The 20,073-nt window shown below is 44.5% G+C and overlaps 1 protein-coding gene across 4 annotated transcripts in view; it reads right to left on the reverse strand.

Moving 5' to 3' along the window:
- The window catches only part of caskin2b (CASK interacting protein 2b), a 281,832-nt gene that overhangs the window by 54,956 nt on the left and 206,803 nt on the right, over nt 1-20,073 (reverse strand). For all 4 annotated transcript variants that reach the window (XM_043714379.2, XM_088000436.1, XM_043714381.2 and 1 more), the window contains 3 exons: nt 8,785-8,893; nt 4,088-4,196; nt 11-105 (listed from right to left, as the gene is read on the reverse strand). In XM_043714379.2, coding sequence (XP_043570314.2) covers nt 11-105; nt 4,088-4,196; nt 8,785-8,893 — 313 coding nt within the window. The remainder of the gene's footprint in view (nt 1-10; nt 106-4,087; nt 4,197-8,784; nt 8,894-20,073) is intronic.

Here is a 20,073-nt window from a genome sequence, read left to right on the forward strand (position 1 = left end):
CATTACTCACCATAATAACATCACCAGCCCTAATATTGAGTGAAGTGGGGTCGTGAACATTCCAGTAATCCTTAAGGGCTCGGACTTGCAGGATTCCAGAGGCCTCTGTTGGGGAGAAAAGATCAGTTGATGGGAAACAATATGGAAGAAGAGGAGGTGAAATGTTCCTGACACAGTAAGCACCTGCACTATATCGATAAGCCATCTGGAGATGTGAAGATTGTCCCCACCACTTAGAGCTGCCCATGTTGATACTACACCATCTACTAACTCTACATATTGGATAGTTTCCATAGGTCTATGTCATTAATTCTGTGTAGTTCTACAAATGGAACATATCCTAACACTTCTGTTTCCATCCCAAATTCTTCTTCTTTCAGCTTCTCTCAACTTACTTAGGGTTACAACGCTGCCTCTTCTCCATCTCCTCTGGTCAGGCACCCATTCCTCTTCCATTGCCACTGCGCTATTTTCCTCATAACCACATCTTTTCATTGGTTCTTAGTCCCTCCTGCTCTCCTTTTTCCTGGCAGTACCATCTCCACCATTTGTCTCACTACAAGTCCCCTCTTGTCTCTGCAACAGATGACCAGATGTTGTTTATTCACCATGGGATGTGGGAATCGCTGGCTGGGTCAGCATTTATTGCCCAATCCTAGTTGGCGTTGAGGAGGTATTAGTGAACAGTCTTGCTGAACCGCTGTAGGTGATTGACAATGCTGTTAGGGACGGAATTCCAGGATTTCGGCCCAGCAACATTGAAGGAATGGCGATACTTTTCCAAGGAGAAAGTAAGGACTGCAGATGCTGGAGATCAAAGTCAAAAGTGTGGCACTGGAAAAGTACAGCAGGTCAGGCAGCATCTGAGCAGCAGGATGTTTCAGGCAAAAACTCTTCATCAGGATGCTTTTGGATGCTTTTCCAAGTCAGGATGGTGAGTGTCTTGGAGAGGAATTTGCAAGCAGTGGTGTTGCATGTATCTGCTGCCCTTTCTTTCTAGATGGTAGTGGTTATGGGTTTACAAGGTGCTGTCTAAGCATCGTTGGTGCATCTTGTAGATAGTACACACTGGTGCTACTCAGCATCGGTGATGGAGGAAGTGGTTGCTTGTGAATGTGGTTCCAATAAAGCAGGCTGCTTTGTCCTGGATGGTGTCAATTTTCTTGAGTGTTGATGAAGCTGCACCCATCCAGAGCAAGTGCAGAGTACTTCATCACACTCCTGGTTTGTGCCTTGTAAATGGTGGACAGGGAGTCAGGAGGTTAATCACTCGCTGCAGGATTCCTAGGCTCTGAACTGCTCTTGTAGCCATTGTGTTAATATTCCTATGATCTTCACTGACCTCCTGATGCTAGTTCCTGATTTTATCTTTCCTTTCCTTGTTACGCTATATATCCACCTCAGCTGGTAATAGATTCCAACCAGGATGGTCAAACAGAATCTAAGGGACATAGAGTTTCTTTGTGGAGAATTTATACCAGACCAACTGTTCTCTTGACCAGTCTCAGCTGTTCCCTGTAATATAGTTATTTTAATTAATCTGCTCAGACATGTTATGACACCCATCTCAGACAGGTGGGAGGGACTTGAACCCAGGCCTCTTAACCCAGAGATAGGGACACCACCACTGTGCCACAGAGTTGTAAAATTCCCCAAAAATCTAACTCCAAATTAATACTATCCATGTTCGACACATTAGCACATCCCTACAATATAAAGGCAAGGCACTGACTGAGAAATTTCCAAAGATAAGTTTTATTATCCTGAATGTAGTCTGGTAAATACCACTGACTGACCACCCATCTTGGTGCTGTGGTGTAAAGATAACAATCCCTCTCTCAATGTCAGCAAAACTGAAGAGCTGATCATCGACTTCAGGAAGCAAGGAGGAGGACACGCCCCTATCTACATCAATGGAGCTGAGGTGGAGAGAGTCGAGAGCATCAAGTTCCTAGGAATGACGATCACTAACAATCTATCCTGGACCATCCACGTTAATGCGACAACAATGCCTCTTCTTCCTCAGGACGCTAAGGAAATTCAACACATCCATAAGGACTCTCACTGTCTTTTATAGATACACCACAGAAAGCATTCTATCTGGATGCATCACAATTTGGTATGGCAACTGCTCTGCCCAGGACTGTAAGAAACTACAGAGAGTTGTGAACACAGCACAGACCATCACGCAAGACAACCGTCCATCCATTGACTCCATCTACACTTCTCGGAAAGGCAGGCCAACATCGTCAAAGACCCTTCTTAACCTGGTTATAATCTCTTCCAATCTTTTCCATCAGGCAGAAGATACAAAAACTTAAAAGGACATACCAACAGGTTCAAGAAGAACTTCTTTCCCATTGTTATTAGACATCTGAATGGACCTCTCAAATTTCAAATCTCATGTTGATCCTGTTTTTGTGCAGCTTCTATGCAGCCAAAACTTTGTACTCCTCGCTCTGTTCAATCACCCTATGATCTTTGTATGGTATGATTCTGCATGTACTACACACAAAACCTTTCACTGTACCTAGGTACATGCGACAGTAATAGATCAAATCAAAAGATCTTTTGAAATCTATCGAAATCTCACCATGCTTCATATGTATTTCATGGGTCATCTTTATCAAAAATTCTGTCACAAATTTTAATAGAATTACTAAACCACCCAGAGTTTCAAATTGTTATCCATCAGCTCCAAAAATATTTCACATCTGATTTTGGTTCTAGCAGGACGTGGCAATACTAAGGGTGTAGTCTTGTGTTTTTCTTTTAAATGCTACATAGCCATGTCCCTACATCCACTTCATTATTCTAATGATTATCAGATTCAGCTTCACAGACCATCACTGAGAAATCGTATCCTGTACATTTGGTTGAGCCATTGTTTTCCAAATTAACTCCAACAATAATCTCCACCTGAAAGAAACTCTAAGTTTCCAATCTCTACATTTCTCTGTTACCACTGAGAATAGATTCGAACCAGGCTAGTCAAGCAGAAACAGGGAGCCATAGGCTTTCTTTATGCACAATTTATTGAGTGTAGCAATCTAACATATCTCTTCCTTAGTTCCAATTGTACCTGTTATATATCATCATAATTCATTAACAACAATCATTCATTTCCCTTCAACTTCTCATATTAACATTAGCATCCGATTGTTGTAACTCTTGATGTTGCTCAAAGGTCTACAATAACGGTGCTGGTCTCACAACTGTCTTGTAGATTCTTCCTTTTAAAGACACTTTCAACACACAAGCCTCCATTGCGCGTTTCTTCTAATTTCTCCCAACCGGAACTAATCTGTACTTTCACTTCCATTTTCATACTCCCGTCTTCTGCAGGTACTTTAACCTACTCACGTTCTCCAAGTCTTCATCCAGACTCTGTACAGCTCGCCCCGATTCCTTTCCAATGGCTCAAACTGACGGACCATACATTGGGTTTTTGGTTTTCCGATCTTCGTAGCTCTGCCTTTCTCCAGCTCTTCAGACACGTGGTCATGTCTTCATATTTGACAACATACAGTTCAATATTATCTGCAAACCATTGCACTGCCGGTCTCACTTGCTCATCCAGAACATCAGGAAGAGGAAGGACATTCAGTGCTGATTACTGGTGTAATCCAATTTTGGTTTTGCAACTCTCACTTTCCCCTACACTTGGCTGATGCTCCTTGTACACGTCCTGTAACAGGACTCCACAAATTCAAACACACCTCCAGACTGTGTAACTCTCTCAACCTCTCTTGACCGATGGATATATGTCGGACTGGGCTTCTCTATATTTCACCATCAATGTCTCAGAACAAAATATGGCTTCTGTTGGGAAGGGCTTCCACATCCAAATGCACACCCAAAGAGAGTCCAGCAAATTCCCAAAATTCCACCTGGCTCCCTGCAATTCAACCATATGGTCCTAAGGAGCCCAGCACCACAGTCCCCAACAATGCAGCAAATTGTCAAAACACAACAGCACACTCCCACCTGTGCAGCCCCAATAAAGGAGCAGTATACTTTCTTTCTCATTCCTTCTACCACCCTCCCCAAGTGCCTGAGGAAACCAATTCCTGCATTGCCTCTTTACCTCGTAGTAGCTGCTTGATTTCTTTGCTGGCTTGAGAGGTGGTGAACTGATTGACGATGTCCAAGGCTGTTTGGTTGTAAGTGTTCCTGATGTTGACGTCAATGCCAGCCTGCAAAGGGGAATAGAGGATGGAGTTAAATGTTATGATCAAACCGTCACTACCTTCCCCCGCCTGCCTCACCCACTGCCCCTCAGGGTCAAACTCCAGAGCTCGTCGATGCCCCCTGGTGAGAGATCAGGGCAGGACGACTCCTGCCCAAGTGGGAAACAGAAAAGAAAACTGGGTGTGATATAAATCAGAAGAGCCAATATCATTGATGTGACAATTCAATGGAGCATCCAATTCATGAAACTTTGCTTCTGGGGATAGCACACTGCTGACGGGCAGAATGCACTGTTTGGTTCCCAGCAGAATAAAATGGACGTTTGTGCTCCCAACCTCAGGCATGCCCCTGGACAGAAAATTGGAGCTGGGAGGTAAATGGCTGGCAAGGCCTTCATAAACTCTAGTTTATTTTTGCAGGTGAGTGCTCATGGGAGTATAGGAAGCCAACATTTGTGTCGCCTCTGTGGAAATCCCCAGGTTCTTTTATCCTTTCATGGGATGTCAGCAACACTGGCAAGGCCAGCATTTGTTGCCTTCCATAACTGTCCTCGAGTTCAGTGTGTGCTAGGCCACTCGATGGTTAAGAGTTGCTGTGGGTTGGGAGTTACATGTGAGGACCATTGGGTAAGGATGGCACATTTCCTTAATCTGAAGACATTGGTGATGGGTTTTAATGATGATTGATCAATAAAGATCATCAACATCATCAATGAATGATAATTGTCCTGGTCACTATGACTGGGACTCGCTTTCTACTCCTGATTTTATTGATTAAATTTAAACTTCCTGAGCTGCCTGGTGAGATTTGAACTCATATCTCCCAGAACATTTGTACCCTAGTGAGATGTGAAGATGCATTCCTCAGGCCTCTGGATGACTAGTCCAATGATATTACCACTGCTGCCCCTATCACATGGAATACAGGGAGAACTAGCCACTTGGATACAGAACTGGCTAAAAGGTAGAAGGCAGAGGGTGGTGGTGGAGGATGGTTTTTCAGACTGGAGGCCTGTGACCAGTGCAGTGCCACAACGATCGGTGCTGGGTCCACTACTTTTCATCATTTACATAAATGATTTGGATGTGAGCATAAGAGGTACAGTTAGTAAGTTTGCAGATGACACCAAAATTGGAGGTGTAGTGGACAGCGAAGAGGGTTACCTCAGATTACAACAGGATCTTGATCAGATGGGCTAATGGGCTGAGAAGTAGCAGACGGAGTTCAATTTAGATAAATGAGAGGTGCTGCAGTTTGGAAAAGCAATCAGAGCAGAACTTCGACACTTAATGGTCATGTCCTGGGCAGTGTTGCTGAACAGACACCTTGGAGTGCAGGTTCACAGTTCCTTGAAAGTGGAGTCACAGGTAGATAGGATAGTGAAGACGGCGTTCGGTATGCTTTCCTTTATTAGTCAGTGCATTGAGTATAGGAGTTAGGAGGTCATGTTGCAGCTGTACAGGACATTGGTTAGGCCACTTTTGGAATACTATGTGCAATTCTGGTCTCCCTGTTATAGGAAGGATGTGTGAAACCTGAAAGGGTTCAGAAAAGATTTACAAGGATGTTGCCAGGGTTGGAGGGTTTGAGGCATAGGGAGAGGCAGAATGGGGCTATTTTCCCTGGAGCGCTGAAGGTTTATAAAATCATGAGGGGCACAGACAGGGTGAGTTGCCAAGTTCTTTTCCCCGGGGTGGGAAATTCCAAAACTAGAGGATATAGGTTTAAGGAGAAAGGGGAAAGATTTAAAAAGGACCTACAGGGCAATGTTTTCACGCAGAGGGTGGTACGTGTGTGGAATGAGCTGCCAAAGGAAGTGATTTAGGCTGGTACAATTAGAACATTTAAAAGACATCTGGATGGGTATGTTAATAGGAAGGGTTTAGAGGGATATGGACCAAGTGCTGGCAAATGGGACTAGACTAGGATATCTGGTCAACATGGACGAGTTGAACCGGGAGGGAGTCTGTTTTCATGCTGCACATCTTTAGGACTGTGTGGCGAAACGCCTGTGTGAAACGCTGGACAGTGGAAAACGTTTTTGCCGCCTCTTGTTACCCAAAGGCGCGCAGTAATAACTGAGCCCCTCCCTTTGCTGCTTCCTGCTTCACGTCCTCACTGGTAGAGCTGGTCAGCATGTGCTGCCCAGTCCGAGGCTACAAATAGCAGACTCCCACCACTTGAATCCCCATTCCCGTATTTAAACGGCAGACTACTTAAACACCAAAGACGTTGCCAGTGTCAATGAGGGGTGCAGTGCTTGTAGCTGATTCCAGTGTAAAGGAGAGTAAAGTGACACCTCGGAGTCAAACTGAATACGACAGGAGCAGAGTTCAGAGTCAGAGCTGAGGGCAAGAGACCACTGCACAGAGACTTTCTGAACAAAATGCAGGTTATGTATCACAGCCATTAAAATCTTAAGCCAGGCCACAGCAGTGAACATTTTCCGCTTTTTTATTATTATATTGCTGGGAAAACGACAGTTTGTTGTATTTCCTTTTCATGTCGGACTCGTCAGGATAATTCACAAGAATAGCAAAGTCAAAGGGCACTAGCCTTTGAAGTGCTGCTCCTTCAGGTAGTTGTGGTCGTGCGATACTCCACATCCACCTGATGAAGGAGCGTCGCTCTGAAAGCTAGTGCTTCCAATTAAACCTGTCGGACAATAACCTGGTGTTGTGTGATTTTTAACTCTGTACACCCCAGTCCAACACCGGCATCTCCGAATCAAAGTCAAAGCGAAACGACATTTTATACCGAGTGAGAGGAATGTGTTAACTAGTTGGCAAGTGGACTCTGATTGGTCAGGATGTTGCCATGCTGAATGGAAATGATTAATTATATCCTCTTGTCACGAATTAGTACTGAATTACTGAGATCATGGGGTCAAATCTCACCACAGCACATGCAGAATGTTAGAATTCTAATAAATGTGAGGAAGTATAAGCAGGCACCGGGAACAAATTCAATGTAACCAACTGTTTAGAGTTGTTAAGTTGGGAAGCATGTTTGTCTGGCTCAGAACAGCACAGATTGAATCTGACTTCAGAGAGATGAGCACAGAGTCTTATTAAATGGTAGGACAGGCTTGATGGGCTGAGTGGCCTACTCCTATTCTTCAGTGTAGTTCACAGGGTGTGCTGCACTATCAGAGGTTCTGTATTTCAGATGAAGCATTAAACCAAGATCCTATCATATCTCTTAGATGGATATAAAAGATCGCGTGATTTTAGTTGGAGATGGGCCGGTGAGTTCTTCCTTGGTATGCTGGTCAACATTTACCCATTGACCAAAATCGCGAAAGCAGATTTGGTCATGATCGCCATGATGCTTGTGGGATCTTGCTGTGCATGAAAAAGGGGCGGCGCAGTGGCTCAGTGGTTAGCACTGCTGCCTCACAGCGCCAGAGATCCGGGTTCAATTCCCACCTCGGACAACTGTCTGTGTGGAGTTTGCACTTTCTCCCCGTGTCTGCGTGGGTTTCCTCCGGGTGCTACAGTTTCCTCCCACAATCCAAAGATGTGCTGGTCAGGTGAATAGACCATGCTAAATTGCCCATAGTGTTGGGTGCCTAGTCAGGGGTAAATATAGGGGTCTGGGTGGGTTACTCTTCGGAGGGTCGGTGTGGACTTGTTGGGCCAAAAGGCCTGTTTCCAGACTAGGGAATCGAATCTAATCTAAAAAGCTGGCTGTCATTTTACTGACTGCGCCGTACTTTAATTGTATGTCATTTGTTGTAAAGCTCTTCGAGATGCCTTCAGATCATGAAAGTTGCCAACAAAATGAAAATCTTGCTTTAAAAGCCGGACTCTTTCAAAGTTCTTTCGGATGACATTGGTGCTGCTTGCAAGGCCAGCATTAATTCCCTTGAGAAGGTGATGGGCGAGCTGTCTTTTTGAATCACTGTATTTCATGCACTGCAAATACACCAACAATGCCCTTAGGAAGGGAATTCCATCACTGAAAGAAGGGTGACATATCTCCAAGTCAGGACAAGGAGTGGCTTGGAAGGGAACTTACAGGGCGAAGTCTTCCCATTTATCTGCTGCCCTTGTCCTTCTGCATGGAAGTGGTTGTGGGTTTGGAAGCTGCTGCTGAAGGAGCCTTGGTGAATCTCTGCGCTGCATCTTATGGATGGTACACACTGCTGCTACTGAGCATTCAGTGGCGAAGGGAATGAATGCTAATGGATGTGGTGCCAATCAATTGGTTGCTTTGTCCTGGATGATATCAAGTTTCTTCAATGTGGAGTTTCTTTTTGGAGGTGTGGAAAGTATTAATTCACAAATGATCCAGAAAAGGAATTCCAAACAGTAGGGCTAGAGTGACTGATAAAGGTTGAAGATCGGGTACTGGGCCATGAGATGACAATAGGGAAAGAGGGCATGGTAGGATTGGCAGGAGTTGTAGAGTTACAATGGGCTGAAGTGATTGATTGGGAAGATGATAGCCTGTGTATGTCAACATAGTCAGGGATGATGCAAGCTGCTGGAACACAGACACACCACTTGCCCTCTGACCTCAGGCCATCAGAAAGCACAGAAATGTGTACACATGCACTCCCAGAGTTTGATATTCAGTAACTAGACTTACGTCAAGGAGCAAGCGGACCACCTCCGTCTTGCCACACAGCGCTGCCTCGTGTAGAGCTGTCCCTGTTTTAGCCACTTTGTTTGCATCAATGCCGGCCTTGATTAATAACCTGGAATGACGAGTGAAGGGTTAACTGGACTCCATTGAGATACAGGATTCAACACTCAGGATATCACAAAATAATTGATGGAGCAGCGACCCTACTGAGAGAACATGTAAGGAGCCCCCACAGAGACAGGGGTGAGGGGAATCCCAGAGGGACAGTCTTACAATATTGCAGCACTATTTCAGGTACCTATCTACTTTAAACCCACCTCTCAGCATTTGGTCCCTGTCCTTGTATATTAGGATGTTTCCGAGTGCTTACCTAAATAATATTTCTTCAATGTAGCAAGTTCAAAAAGTTCCCACAGAGAGACAGTGTGTAAGGGGATCCCACAGAGAGACAATGCAGAGCAATCCTACAGCAATAGTGTAAGAGGATCCCAGGGAGAGTGAGAGAAGGTCAGAGAAAGTGTGTGTGTGTGTGTGTGGGAAGCCTGCAGAGAGAAACAGCACAAGAGGATCTTCCTGAGACAGGAATTCCTGTAGCGAAGGTGGGACATAACCACGTTCTTGTGCGGTGTATTCAGTTCCCTACATTCTGCCTACACTGGCCCATCAAATCGTTTACAGCACTCTTTTTGCTGCCTGCAAACTGGGAAATAAACTTTCATTGATTTGAACAGCTACCAAGCAAGACTGTAAACCTCACTCTTCCACAGACAGCGATAATCCACAATCCGTCACATGCAGCAATAATTAGCACCTTACCAGTGTGTGTGTGTGTGTGCGCGTAACAGATATTCCCTTGGCCATTAGGCCCAGGAATGTGCATGATAACTGCTACCAACAGAGGGCGATATGAGCTAGACATTGGTGTTGGAGGTTTTTAGAATGCAGCATAGTGTTAGTGCAGCAGTGGGTAAACTCCTCCTGTCAGAGGCACACCCTCCCCCTTATTCATACAGCATCTGGTGAGATTAATGGAGAATCATAATTAGCACACTCAGTTAAAGGGACACTTCCACAACGTCTTCATCTCTCATCTCATCACTTGTTAATGACTGATATTACAACTTCCATTAAACCTGCCCTGAAGCAAATAAACAAGAATGCACTTAGCACAGAGTGAAAGCCCATGGAGATCGATGTTTAAACATTCCTTGCTGGCGTTGCTGTGATTAAACATCTAAACTCAGGCACAGTAATGACATACTGGCCTCTGCCACTTTGTGTTAACCTTCCTGCCTCTAGAAGGTGCACTGCGAATATCGATATCTTGCCTTGTGCGCACCTCAAAGTGGCCAACGTGCTCTTTAACTGGGATAGTTTTAGTACTGGGCATATCAAGCCATCTGTGAGTGAGTCAGCAGTCCAGATGCACTCTCTAGTGGCAGATCACAGACAGTAGATAAGGGAAAGCAAGTAGGCATCCAATCCCCATTCCTACTTCCGCCTCACTCTCACCCTCACTCTACTTCCAGGTTTTAGTTGGGCCCCATCTGCCCTCGTGGGAAAAGATGTGTAAGATCCCAGGGCAATCCTGGCCAATATATACCCATTGGGTGGCACGGTGGCTCAGTGGTTAGCACTGCTGCCTCACAGCGCTAGGGACCCAGGTTTGATTCCAGTCTCGGGAACTGTCTGTGTGGAGTTTGCACATTCCCCCAGTGTCTGAATGGGTTTCTTCAGTGTGCTTCAGTTTCCTCCCACAGTCAAAGATGAGCTGGTTAGGTGAATTGTCCAGGAATGTGCAGGCTAGGTGGGTTAGTCATGGGAAATGCAGGATTATACGGTAGGGGGTGGGTCTGGGTGGGATGCTCTTTGGAGGGTCAGTGTGGACCTGACGGACTGAATGGCCTCCTTCCACACTGTAGGAATTCTATGATTCAATGAACAGATTACCAAGTCGTAATCACATTGCCGCTTGTGGATCTTGCTGTGCACATAGTGGCAGATTGTATATCCTACATTACAACCGTGGCTACGCCTCATTAGTTTTAAGTCACATTTGGAACATCCTGAAGTTATGAAATGCTAGGTTTTTGTTTAGTTTCATACCTTTTAATATTCCTCTTTTAATTGCTTGGTACAGAACTTAAGCATCGCTTAATAAGTGACATGAAGTTGAAGATTTCCGACTTGCACTCTTCTGGATTAAAGTGCAAGAATGAAAAAAACAACTTTAGAAAAGAAATACCAATTATATGGCAGAACAGGGTGCTGTGTGGTAGACACCGGTTGTCATAGAGATGCAACATGAACTGGTAACTGTCTTAGTTAATGGATCAACGAGGCAAAAATCAGGTAACTCAGTTCTGATTGGTCAGTGTGTTGGCATGGGGATGTAGCAGAGGTTGACAGTCTCTATAGTCCTTTCCTCAGTGAGAAAGGAACGACGTCTTGATAAATGTCTTCAGCCTGGAAAGCACAAGGCCCTGATAATGAACAAGTGTAGTATGCACAAATGAATCACATTGCAACACCTGATTATCATAAAGTGGTTTCCAGTGTACTTTTTTTTAGATTAGATTAGATTACTTTACAGTGTGGAAACAGGCCCTTCGGCCCAACAAGTCCACACCGACCCGCCGAAGCGCAAGCCACCCATACCCCTACATTTACCCCTTACCTAACATTACAGACAATTTAACATGGCCAATTCACCTAACCTGCACATCTTTGTGACTGTGGGAGGAAACCGGAGCTCCCGGAGAAAACCCACGCAGACACGGGGAGAATGTGCAAACTCCATACAGTCAGTCGCCTGAGGCGGGAATTGAACCCGGGTCTCTGGCGCTGCGAGGCAGCAGTGCTAACCACTGTGCCACCGTGCCGCCCACTACTTCTTAGTGCAATCGGGGTTATTTGGTAAGTGCTGTCCAATAACAAGATTGCATCTAACATTAGACACTGTGTTCTGAGTTTTGTCAGTATAAGCTAATTTAGCACAATCGGAATGGTGCTTGTCTTTGAAAAAAGACTTTCAATCTCAGTTTCTGGAAATGGGGGATGTGTACAGGGAAGAGAGCCACAGATTTCCATTTTGCATTGTGTCAAGTGTGTCTCCTGGCATCACCTCGGTTAGAGCTGTTTTAATTCTGATATCAAAGATAATGTTGCACCCCCTTGGTACCGCGCAGGGGCGCTACGCTAGATTGCACTCGAGTCTTGGAGAGGGATTTGAACTGGAAATTATACTAGCACAAAACTATCATAGCACAGGAGGCCAGTCAGCCCATCGAGTTCATACTGGCTCTTTAAATGAACATTCTTCTATCTTCTCCCTGCACATCTTCCTTTTCAAGAAACAACCCTTGAGAGACTTGATTGGAATTGCTTCCACTACACTTGCAGACAGTGCGTTCCCAAATTCTAACACTCTGCATGAAAACAGCTTTCCTCATATCACTTTTACTTTACACTTTCAGACAGTGAATACTTTACTCAGATCTCCTCTCTGTGCAATACTGTCCAATCTACCGTCAGAACTAATGTTCCTTATCCCTGGAAAAACTCTTGTAAATATATTTTGCAGTATCTTCCTACCTCACAGGCACTGCTCATTGATTCATAAGACAGAAGTGCTCCCAGTTCACACCAGATGGCAGCGTAGTGACACTGGACTAGTAATCCAGAAGTTGAGGGTAACATCCTGAAAGTGTGGGTTCAAATCCCACCAGAGCAGGTGGTGGAATTTAAATTAAATAAATCTGGATGTGATGGTGACCAGGTCTTTATAATCAACATCATAACGCAATGGTAGTGTCCCCACCTCTGAGCCAGGAGACCCAGACTCGAGTCCCACCTACTGCACAGGTATGTGATAACATCTGTGAACAGACTGGTGAGAAAATAATCTATAATCAGTTCCCAAGATAAAAAAAAACCCTCCTGGTTCACTAGCCCTTTAGGAGAGGGAAATCTGCTATCCTTACCCAGACTGGCCTACTTGCAATTCCAACTTTGCAGCAATGTAACTGACTCTTAACTCATATCAAAGATGGCCTCACTATCCCCTCAGTTCAAGGGAGATTGCATACAGGCAGCTAAATACTAGGCTAGCCAGCAACGTTCACAATCAAGGATAACGAATCACTGGTTTGCAGAGAGAGAGAGACTGGGCTGCATTCCCTTGCCATTTCTTGTTCTTCAGGAGGAGAAAAAAAAAAGAGGGACAGAGAAACACGATGAAACAATGAGTGCAAGGCCCTGCCCTCATTGGTGACCCTTCAGGTTCTGCTCACACTAAAAGGCAGCCCCCTGCTAATCGCCCCCTCCCCACCCCACCAATGCCATCAAACATCTACCCTCGTGTCTGCCATGCCAATCTGTCAGCCTAATGTGTATGGTTGCTGCAGGCCAAATCTAAAATGGGATGAGTCACACAGCCTCTTTACATAACATCCCCAAAGAGTGGAAGCAGGCCAATCGGCCCATCTAGTCCATATCGACCCTCTGTAGAACATCACACCCAAATCCACCCCACTACCCTATCCCTGTAACCTGCTTTTCTACATCCCTGCACACTATGGGCAAATTAGCACAGCAAATCCACCTAACCTGCAAATTCTTTGGACTGCGAGAGGAAACTGGAGCACCTGGACTTTACCCAAGGCAGCAGTGTGGACACCAGGGTGCTGCAAGGGGTCTTAATGCTCCTCACGTGGGATGGAGAAATCAACCTGTATCTTCACCCCTGACTGGGACCCGGTACGAACCCCAGGAAAGAACTCACAGACTGGAGGTGCGTCAGGATGACCACCTTAGTCTTACTTTACTCACTAGCTGCTGCAGGTTTGTGTCCAGCAGCGTGCTTCACTGATGCAGCAACACTCATGTAATCTCCTTGTTACATATGAAACTGGATATGGGTATCATGGTATTGAAGAATGAAACAGACATGTATAATAACTATTAAGTACATACATTACATTTGTCAGGCACATAATTGTGTGGGCTAATACGAAGCTATTGTGTCAGAACCTGCTTCCAGTAGAGTGTCATGTTTCAGCTGATCAAGCTAGGATGGAGGAGGAGATCCTAATGCCTCCAGATGATATGCTACAGTGCAGTGAAGAACAGAAACACAACATTACTCTGGCTTGCATGTGGGGCAACACTTGAAGTTAGCGGTATCTTTGGATGTAACCCAGCAATGAGAGCTGGGGAAATTGGGCAAGTGAAGATGGTTGAGTGGGTGGGAAGTGTGGTACTGATCATGGCACACCCTGGATAAAGACAGCAAAGCACTACAGGGGATAACTAACAGCCTTTCGAGGTATGCCAGTGACAAGAAATTTCAAGGCATAATTCCCATTGGCTCCTGTTGGCGTTCCCATTAATGGAAGCAATTGGCAATGCTTAAAATTCCCTAAGGATCCACAACATCCCCCTTCCAAACAAATCCCAAATCACTCACAAAGATGGAGCGACTAGTCAGAGAAAAGGAACAGCAAGAAACATTGAGGAGCTGCTCTGCCAATCACGGGCTACTTCACTCCTGTGCTTGCTGCTGATAGGCTCTGTCTCAACAGCAAACCCCAAAGAAAACGGTCTGTGATTGGAGGACCTGCGGCTGTTGAGTGATGGCATTGAGCCAGTCAGCAGAGTCCAGGAGCCATTGGTCAGGAGACGGGAGTGTGGAGTCGGAGTTGGGGAGGAGTGAGAGAGCCAAGACTCGAGAGAGCACGGAGTGGTGACAGCTGGCAAGGTGCTGAGGGGTAGTGAGGGAACATTGACAGCCTCCATTAACCAGGACATGAAGCCTTTGGCTAGGTCCAGGAGTTCGATCAGCTGGGTCTCAGTTGGGAGCATTAAACAGAGGAGAAAAGGAGAGGAAGGAGGAGACAGCAGCAGGAGAATTTGGGGAAAGTAAAGGAGGCTTTGGAGTGAGGGAGAGTGAGAAAAAGAGACTGTAGACCTTTGAAGAGGGAGGAGAGCTCAAGAGGTGTGGGGGAAAAGGAGACTGTGAGGGAGGTATTGCAAAGGAGATAGACTAGTTTGAACCCTGTCAGTATAGTAATACTCAGCCAACTGGGAACAAAGAAAACTTTAAATCACTGAGTTAAAGAATTCCTTGTAAATAAATGTGGAATCTCTAGCTTGGGGCTACAGATATTCAGGAGCTACTATACGTCGAGACAGTATAGTAGATTCTGCAATAACAAATACTTCATTGTTAAATTTAAACTTGAGATTGAGGTCTGAGATGCAGTAAATAGGGTAGTAGTTGCAACTCAAGAGTTGCCTGGTTAAAATGTTCCAGTTTTGTGTATGTGCAATCAAAATGCATGAGTTGGGACCTCACCAATCTGCATAATGTGTGTTTTGGGTGATGGCTTTTCATGTGTAGAAGTATGTTTCAGTTATTTTGCAAAACAATATTTTTTACCTGATGTCTTACACCGATTTTAATACTGTAGATCTGGGAAATTTATGCTTTCCTTGTCTGTTGTAGCTTTAATGCTAAGGGAATGTTAATAATTACTGAGGAGATTGATTAATTATTCTTATAAAACTTGTCTGAGAGTGCAATTCACTGACAGGTCAACACAGACAGAAGGTATTGTTATTACACGACATATTAATGAATGAGCAAGTGAGAATGAAAAAGTAACACCCAAAAGGTAGCCCTCGAGAAAATCTCAGAGGAGTCCTCAAGAAAGAAATATTATTTTGACCCTGATATGAGACGTATTTCAAAACCAGTGGAAGTGCTGAAGAAGGATGAGCTGTAACTGTCAGGAGATGGACTGACTGTAAATCTGTTGATAATTAAATGGCTCATCAGCCAGGAAACTAGGCATGAAGACATGGTAACTGACGTGACTAACTCACTGGGAAAGGTCAGTGACATTCTTAGATCAGATACACATGTCTGCAAGGTAACAAAGACATGGTGGTGTGAGGACAGAACAGCGATCTGCTCTACACCAGCTTCTCAAACACGGTGTGGAAAATCAATGTCTGTTTAAGGTACAGTGTCTCATGCTGAGCACTATCCAAGCAATTTACCGCCTCTCTCTGAAAGCCTGACCCAGAAATAAATGGCACTGGAGCATAACAGCAGACTGGCTGAAGTTTGACAGGCAAAGACTTAGGTTAACATATCAATGATTACTTACACACATATATACAGACACTTGCAAGATTTACTCAGTATCTAACCCCATGCTGCCCCTGTCCTGGGAGTATTTAATGGGGGACAGTGTACAGGGAACTTTACTCAGTATCTAACCCTATGCTGTCCCTGTCCTGGGAGGGTTTGATGCAGACAGTGTAGAGGGAGTTTACTCTATATCTAACCCCATGATGTCCCTGTCCTGGGAGGGTTTGATGTGGGACAGTGTACAGTGAACTTTACTCAGTATCTAACCCCGTGTTGTCCCTGCCCTTGGAGTATTTGATAGGATTTCTGTGCTGCCTGAGAATGATACTGCCTATGGAACAAGTACATAGGCAGATCCTGCCTCTGGTTCTTTTAATAGATTTTTTTTGACAAAGTAGTGTCCAACTTCATTGAAACAAGCTTTTGGCGCAGTGTTAGTATGCCCGCCTCAAAGGCAGAACTGATTAAAATTCAGACAGTCTCTGGATAGATGTGCAGGGGGATATATGCTTCAGGGGGATGAGGCTCTCATTTTCCCATCATTTGGGATGTGAGATCCCATAGAAAAACAGAAGACCAACCAGCCACACTGTATAGTATAATGGAGGGCTAGGAAGCAGCATTCTGCTCGACAGACCATCAAATAGCCTGTTCCTACTGTGAATCTCACATTGTTATCCAAAGTAAGAACATGAAATTACAAAACTTACAATGAGTCACAAAAAGTTAGTTTTCTGGGATAGCAAGTCATCAAGGCAGCTCATGGGATGCTATTTTGAGAGGCATTTAACATAAAAGGAAGGGGATTATGTTTCAGTTATACAGAGGATTGGTGAGAGCACATCTCAAATTCTGCACGCAATTTTGGTTTCCTTATTCAAGGAGCGATGTAAATGCATTGGAGGCAGTTCAGAAGAGCTTTAGGAGATTGATACCTGGAGTGAGCGGAATGATACGAAGTTAGGTGGACAGGCAGGTAGTACTGAGGAAGTGGGGAGGCTACAGAAGGATCTAGACAGGTTGGGAGAGTGGTCCAGGAAATGGCTGATGGAATTTAACGTGAGCAAGTGCGAGGTCTTGCACTTTGGCAAAAAGAATAAGAGCATAGACTACTTTCTAAATGGTGAGAAAATTAATAAAGCCAAAGCACAAAGGGATCTGGGAGTGCTAGTCGAGGATTCTCTAAAGGTAAACATGCAGGTTGAGTCCGTGATTAAGAAAGCGAATGCAATGTTGTTTCTTATCTCAAGAGGGTTGGAATATAAAAGCAGAGATGTACTACTAAGACTTTATAAAGCTCTGGTTAGGCCCCATTTGGAGTACTGTGTCCAGTTTTGGTCCCCACACCTCAGGAAGGACATACTGGCACTGGAACGTGTCCAGCGGAGATTCACACGGATGATCCCTGGAATGACAGGTCTAACATATGAGGAACGGCTGAGGATACTGGGATTGTATTCGTTGGAGTTTAGAAGATTGAGGGGAGACTTAATAGAGACGTACAAAATAATACATGGCTTGGAAAAGGTGGATGCTAGGAAATTGTTTCAGTTAAACGAGGAGACTAGGACCCGTGGACACAGCCTTAGAATTAGAGGGGGTCATTTCAGAACAGAAATGCGGAGACATTTCTTCAGCCAGAGAGTGGTGGGCCTGTGGAATTCATTGCCACGGAGTGCAGTGGAAGCCGGGACGCTAAATGTCTTCAAGGCCGAGATTGATAGATTCTTGTTGTCTAGAGGAATTAAGGGCTACGGGGAGAACGCTGGTAAGTGGAGCTGAAATGCGTATCAGCCATGATTGAATGGCGGAGTGGACTCGATGGGCCGAATGGCCTTACTTCCACTCCTATGTCTTATGGACAGGTTAGACAGATTAGGTCTGTTCCCACTGAACTTTAGCATGGTGGGGGATGATTGACTCAAGTGTGTAAGAGCACAACAGGTCATGCAGCATCCGAGGAGCAAGAAAATCAACGTTTTGGGCAAAAGCCTTTCATCAGGAATGAGGCTGGGAGCCTGGCTCCGGCCCGAAATGTCGACTCTCCTGCTCCTCGGATGCTGCCTGACCTGCTGTGCTTTTCCAGCAACACATTCTCAACTCTGATCTCCAGCATCTGCAGACTTCACGGTCTCCTGAAGTGTACAAGATCCTGACATGGCCTTGACGAGGTGGACATAGCAAGAAGGATGTATCCAGAACTGGGGAATTCTCTTTTACAATTGGGTGTCCCCATTTTAGAATGAGGTGAATGTTATTCCTTTTGTGATAAAAGTTGTGTTTTCTGTGTATATTATTATGGTTTGGGATTTGGTTTGTAAAATTGAGGTAGATGGATTTTGGTCAATTTGTTAATGGTTTTCTTTTAAAAGGTTAAAAGAATTTTATAACCTCAGGCTATAAAATTAATTTCTCAAAATCGGAGGCTATGCCATTGGGTGGCCTTGCTATGATACCCCACTTAATGGACGGATCCCATTTTCCCTTTCGTTGGTCCCTGGAGGGTTTCTTATATTTAGACATTTTTATTACCCCAGTATTTGGTCAATTATACAAGGCTAACTTTGTGCATTTACTGGAAAGGATAAGGCAGGACCTCCAGCGATGGGGAGACCTTCAATTTCCTGGCTGGGTAGAATAGCACTAATTAAAATGAATGTCTTGCCCCGTCTCCTATGCCCTATGAGAATGCTACCGGTGATGCTGCCGAGGCTGGCACTATGTAAATTATATGGCTGGTTGGGTTCCTTTTTCTGGAATGATAGACGGTCCCTCATTAAGCTGAAGAAGCTACAGCTTCCACAGGCAAGGGGAGGATTGGACTTCCCAGATTTTAGGAAATATCAGTTAAGTTCCCTATTAAGTTACATAGCTGATTGGGTCTTGTCTGATCCACAATCAATCTGGCTGGACATTGAGGCTTCTCAAGTAAAATGCCCACTTATTAACCTTTTATTTTCAGACAAGAGGAAAATCATTACGGATCACTGTAAAAACCCTATAATACTAAACACAATTAAAGCTTGGAATATAATGCAGCAAAATGAGGGCAACTCACATAAAACATCCCCCTATGCACCGATAGTGGGAGCATGGGGATTCCAACCGGGGTTTACAGATGCCACTTTTAAACTCTGGAGATCCAGGGGTATCTCATGTCTAGGGGATCTATTTAAAGATGGGGTCCTGATGTCTTTTGAACAGCTGTGTCAGAAATTCGGATTACCTAATGGAGACCTCTATCGATACTTCCAAATTCGAGACTATATACAGAAGAAGACTACGTTATTAGATAGTCTTTATAAATCCGATAGAGAATGTAGAGTGCTACGACCAATGGGGGTGTCCTCCATCAGGACGATTTATCATTTACTACATGATGAAGTATCGGGAGATATGGACAATCTGCTTAAAACATGGGATCAGGAATTGGGACTAGAAATCTCTATAGAAATCTCTATGGAATGAGATTTGGGAAAATGCCAGAAGAATTACCATCTGTAACAGAACCCAGGCTATCCAGCTGAAGATACTTCATAGGGCCCATACAGCACCGGATCGATTGGCAAAATTTAAGGCAGGGGCATCTCCAATGTGTCCCAAATGTAAAATAGAGGTGGGCACTCTTGTACATTGCTTATGGACCTGTCATAAGATCCGTAGATACTGGACTAAAGTAGCAAGTACCCTGGCAGAAATTTTAGGAACGGAAATTAAAGTGGACCCTGTATCTCTCCTTTTGGGCTTTTCGAACTTTCCCTCCCTGGATATGCACGGGAAGAGACTATTTTCTATTCTTTCTTTCTGTGCAAGGAAAAATATTTTGGTAAACTGGTGGCTGAGGGCCCCCCTGGACTTTCAAATATGGTGCACTGAAAGACCAAATTATTTTATAAAATATGGCAGCCCTTCTTGAATTATATGAATACAGATATTTCGGCTATCCTAACAAGGGCTTATATTTAATTGAGATTACGAACCTGGCTGGTCTGGGGCCCCTTAGGAGAGGAATCCCGCACGAATACAGGTTTTGTTACATTTGATGTTAACACATTTCGAGCATGTATCTCACCACCCAATTTCTATTTTATCCGTTGTTTTTTTGTTTTTTTTTTCTCTTTCTCTTAATAGAATAA

Source organism: Chiloscyllium plagiosum, unplaced genomic scaffold (genome assembly GCF_037043375.1).
Source record: "Chiloscyllium plagiosum isolate Xiang-an unplaced genomic scaffold, Cpla_swu_hap1 HiC_scaffold_25, whole genome shotgun sequence".
In the NCBI taxonomy this organism is placed as follows: Eukaryota; Metazoa; Chordata; class Chondrichthyes; order Orectolobiformes; family Hemiscylliidae; genus Chiloscyllium; species Chiloscyllium plagiosum.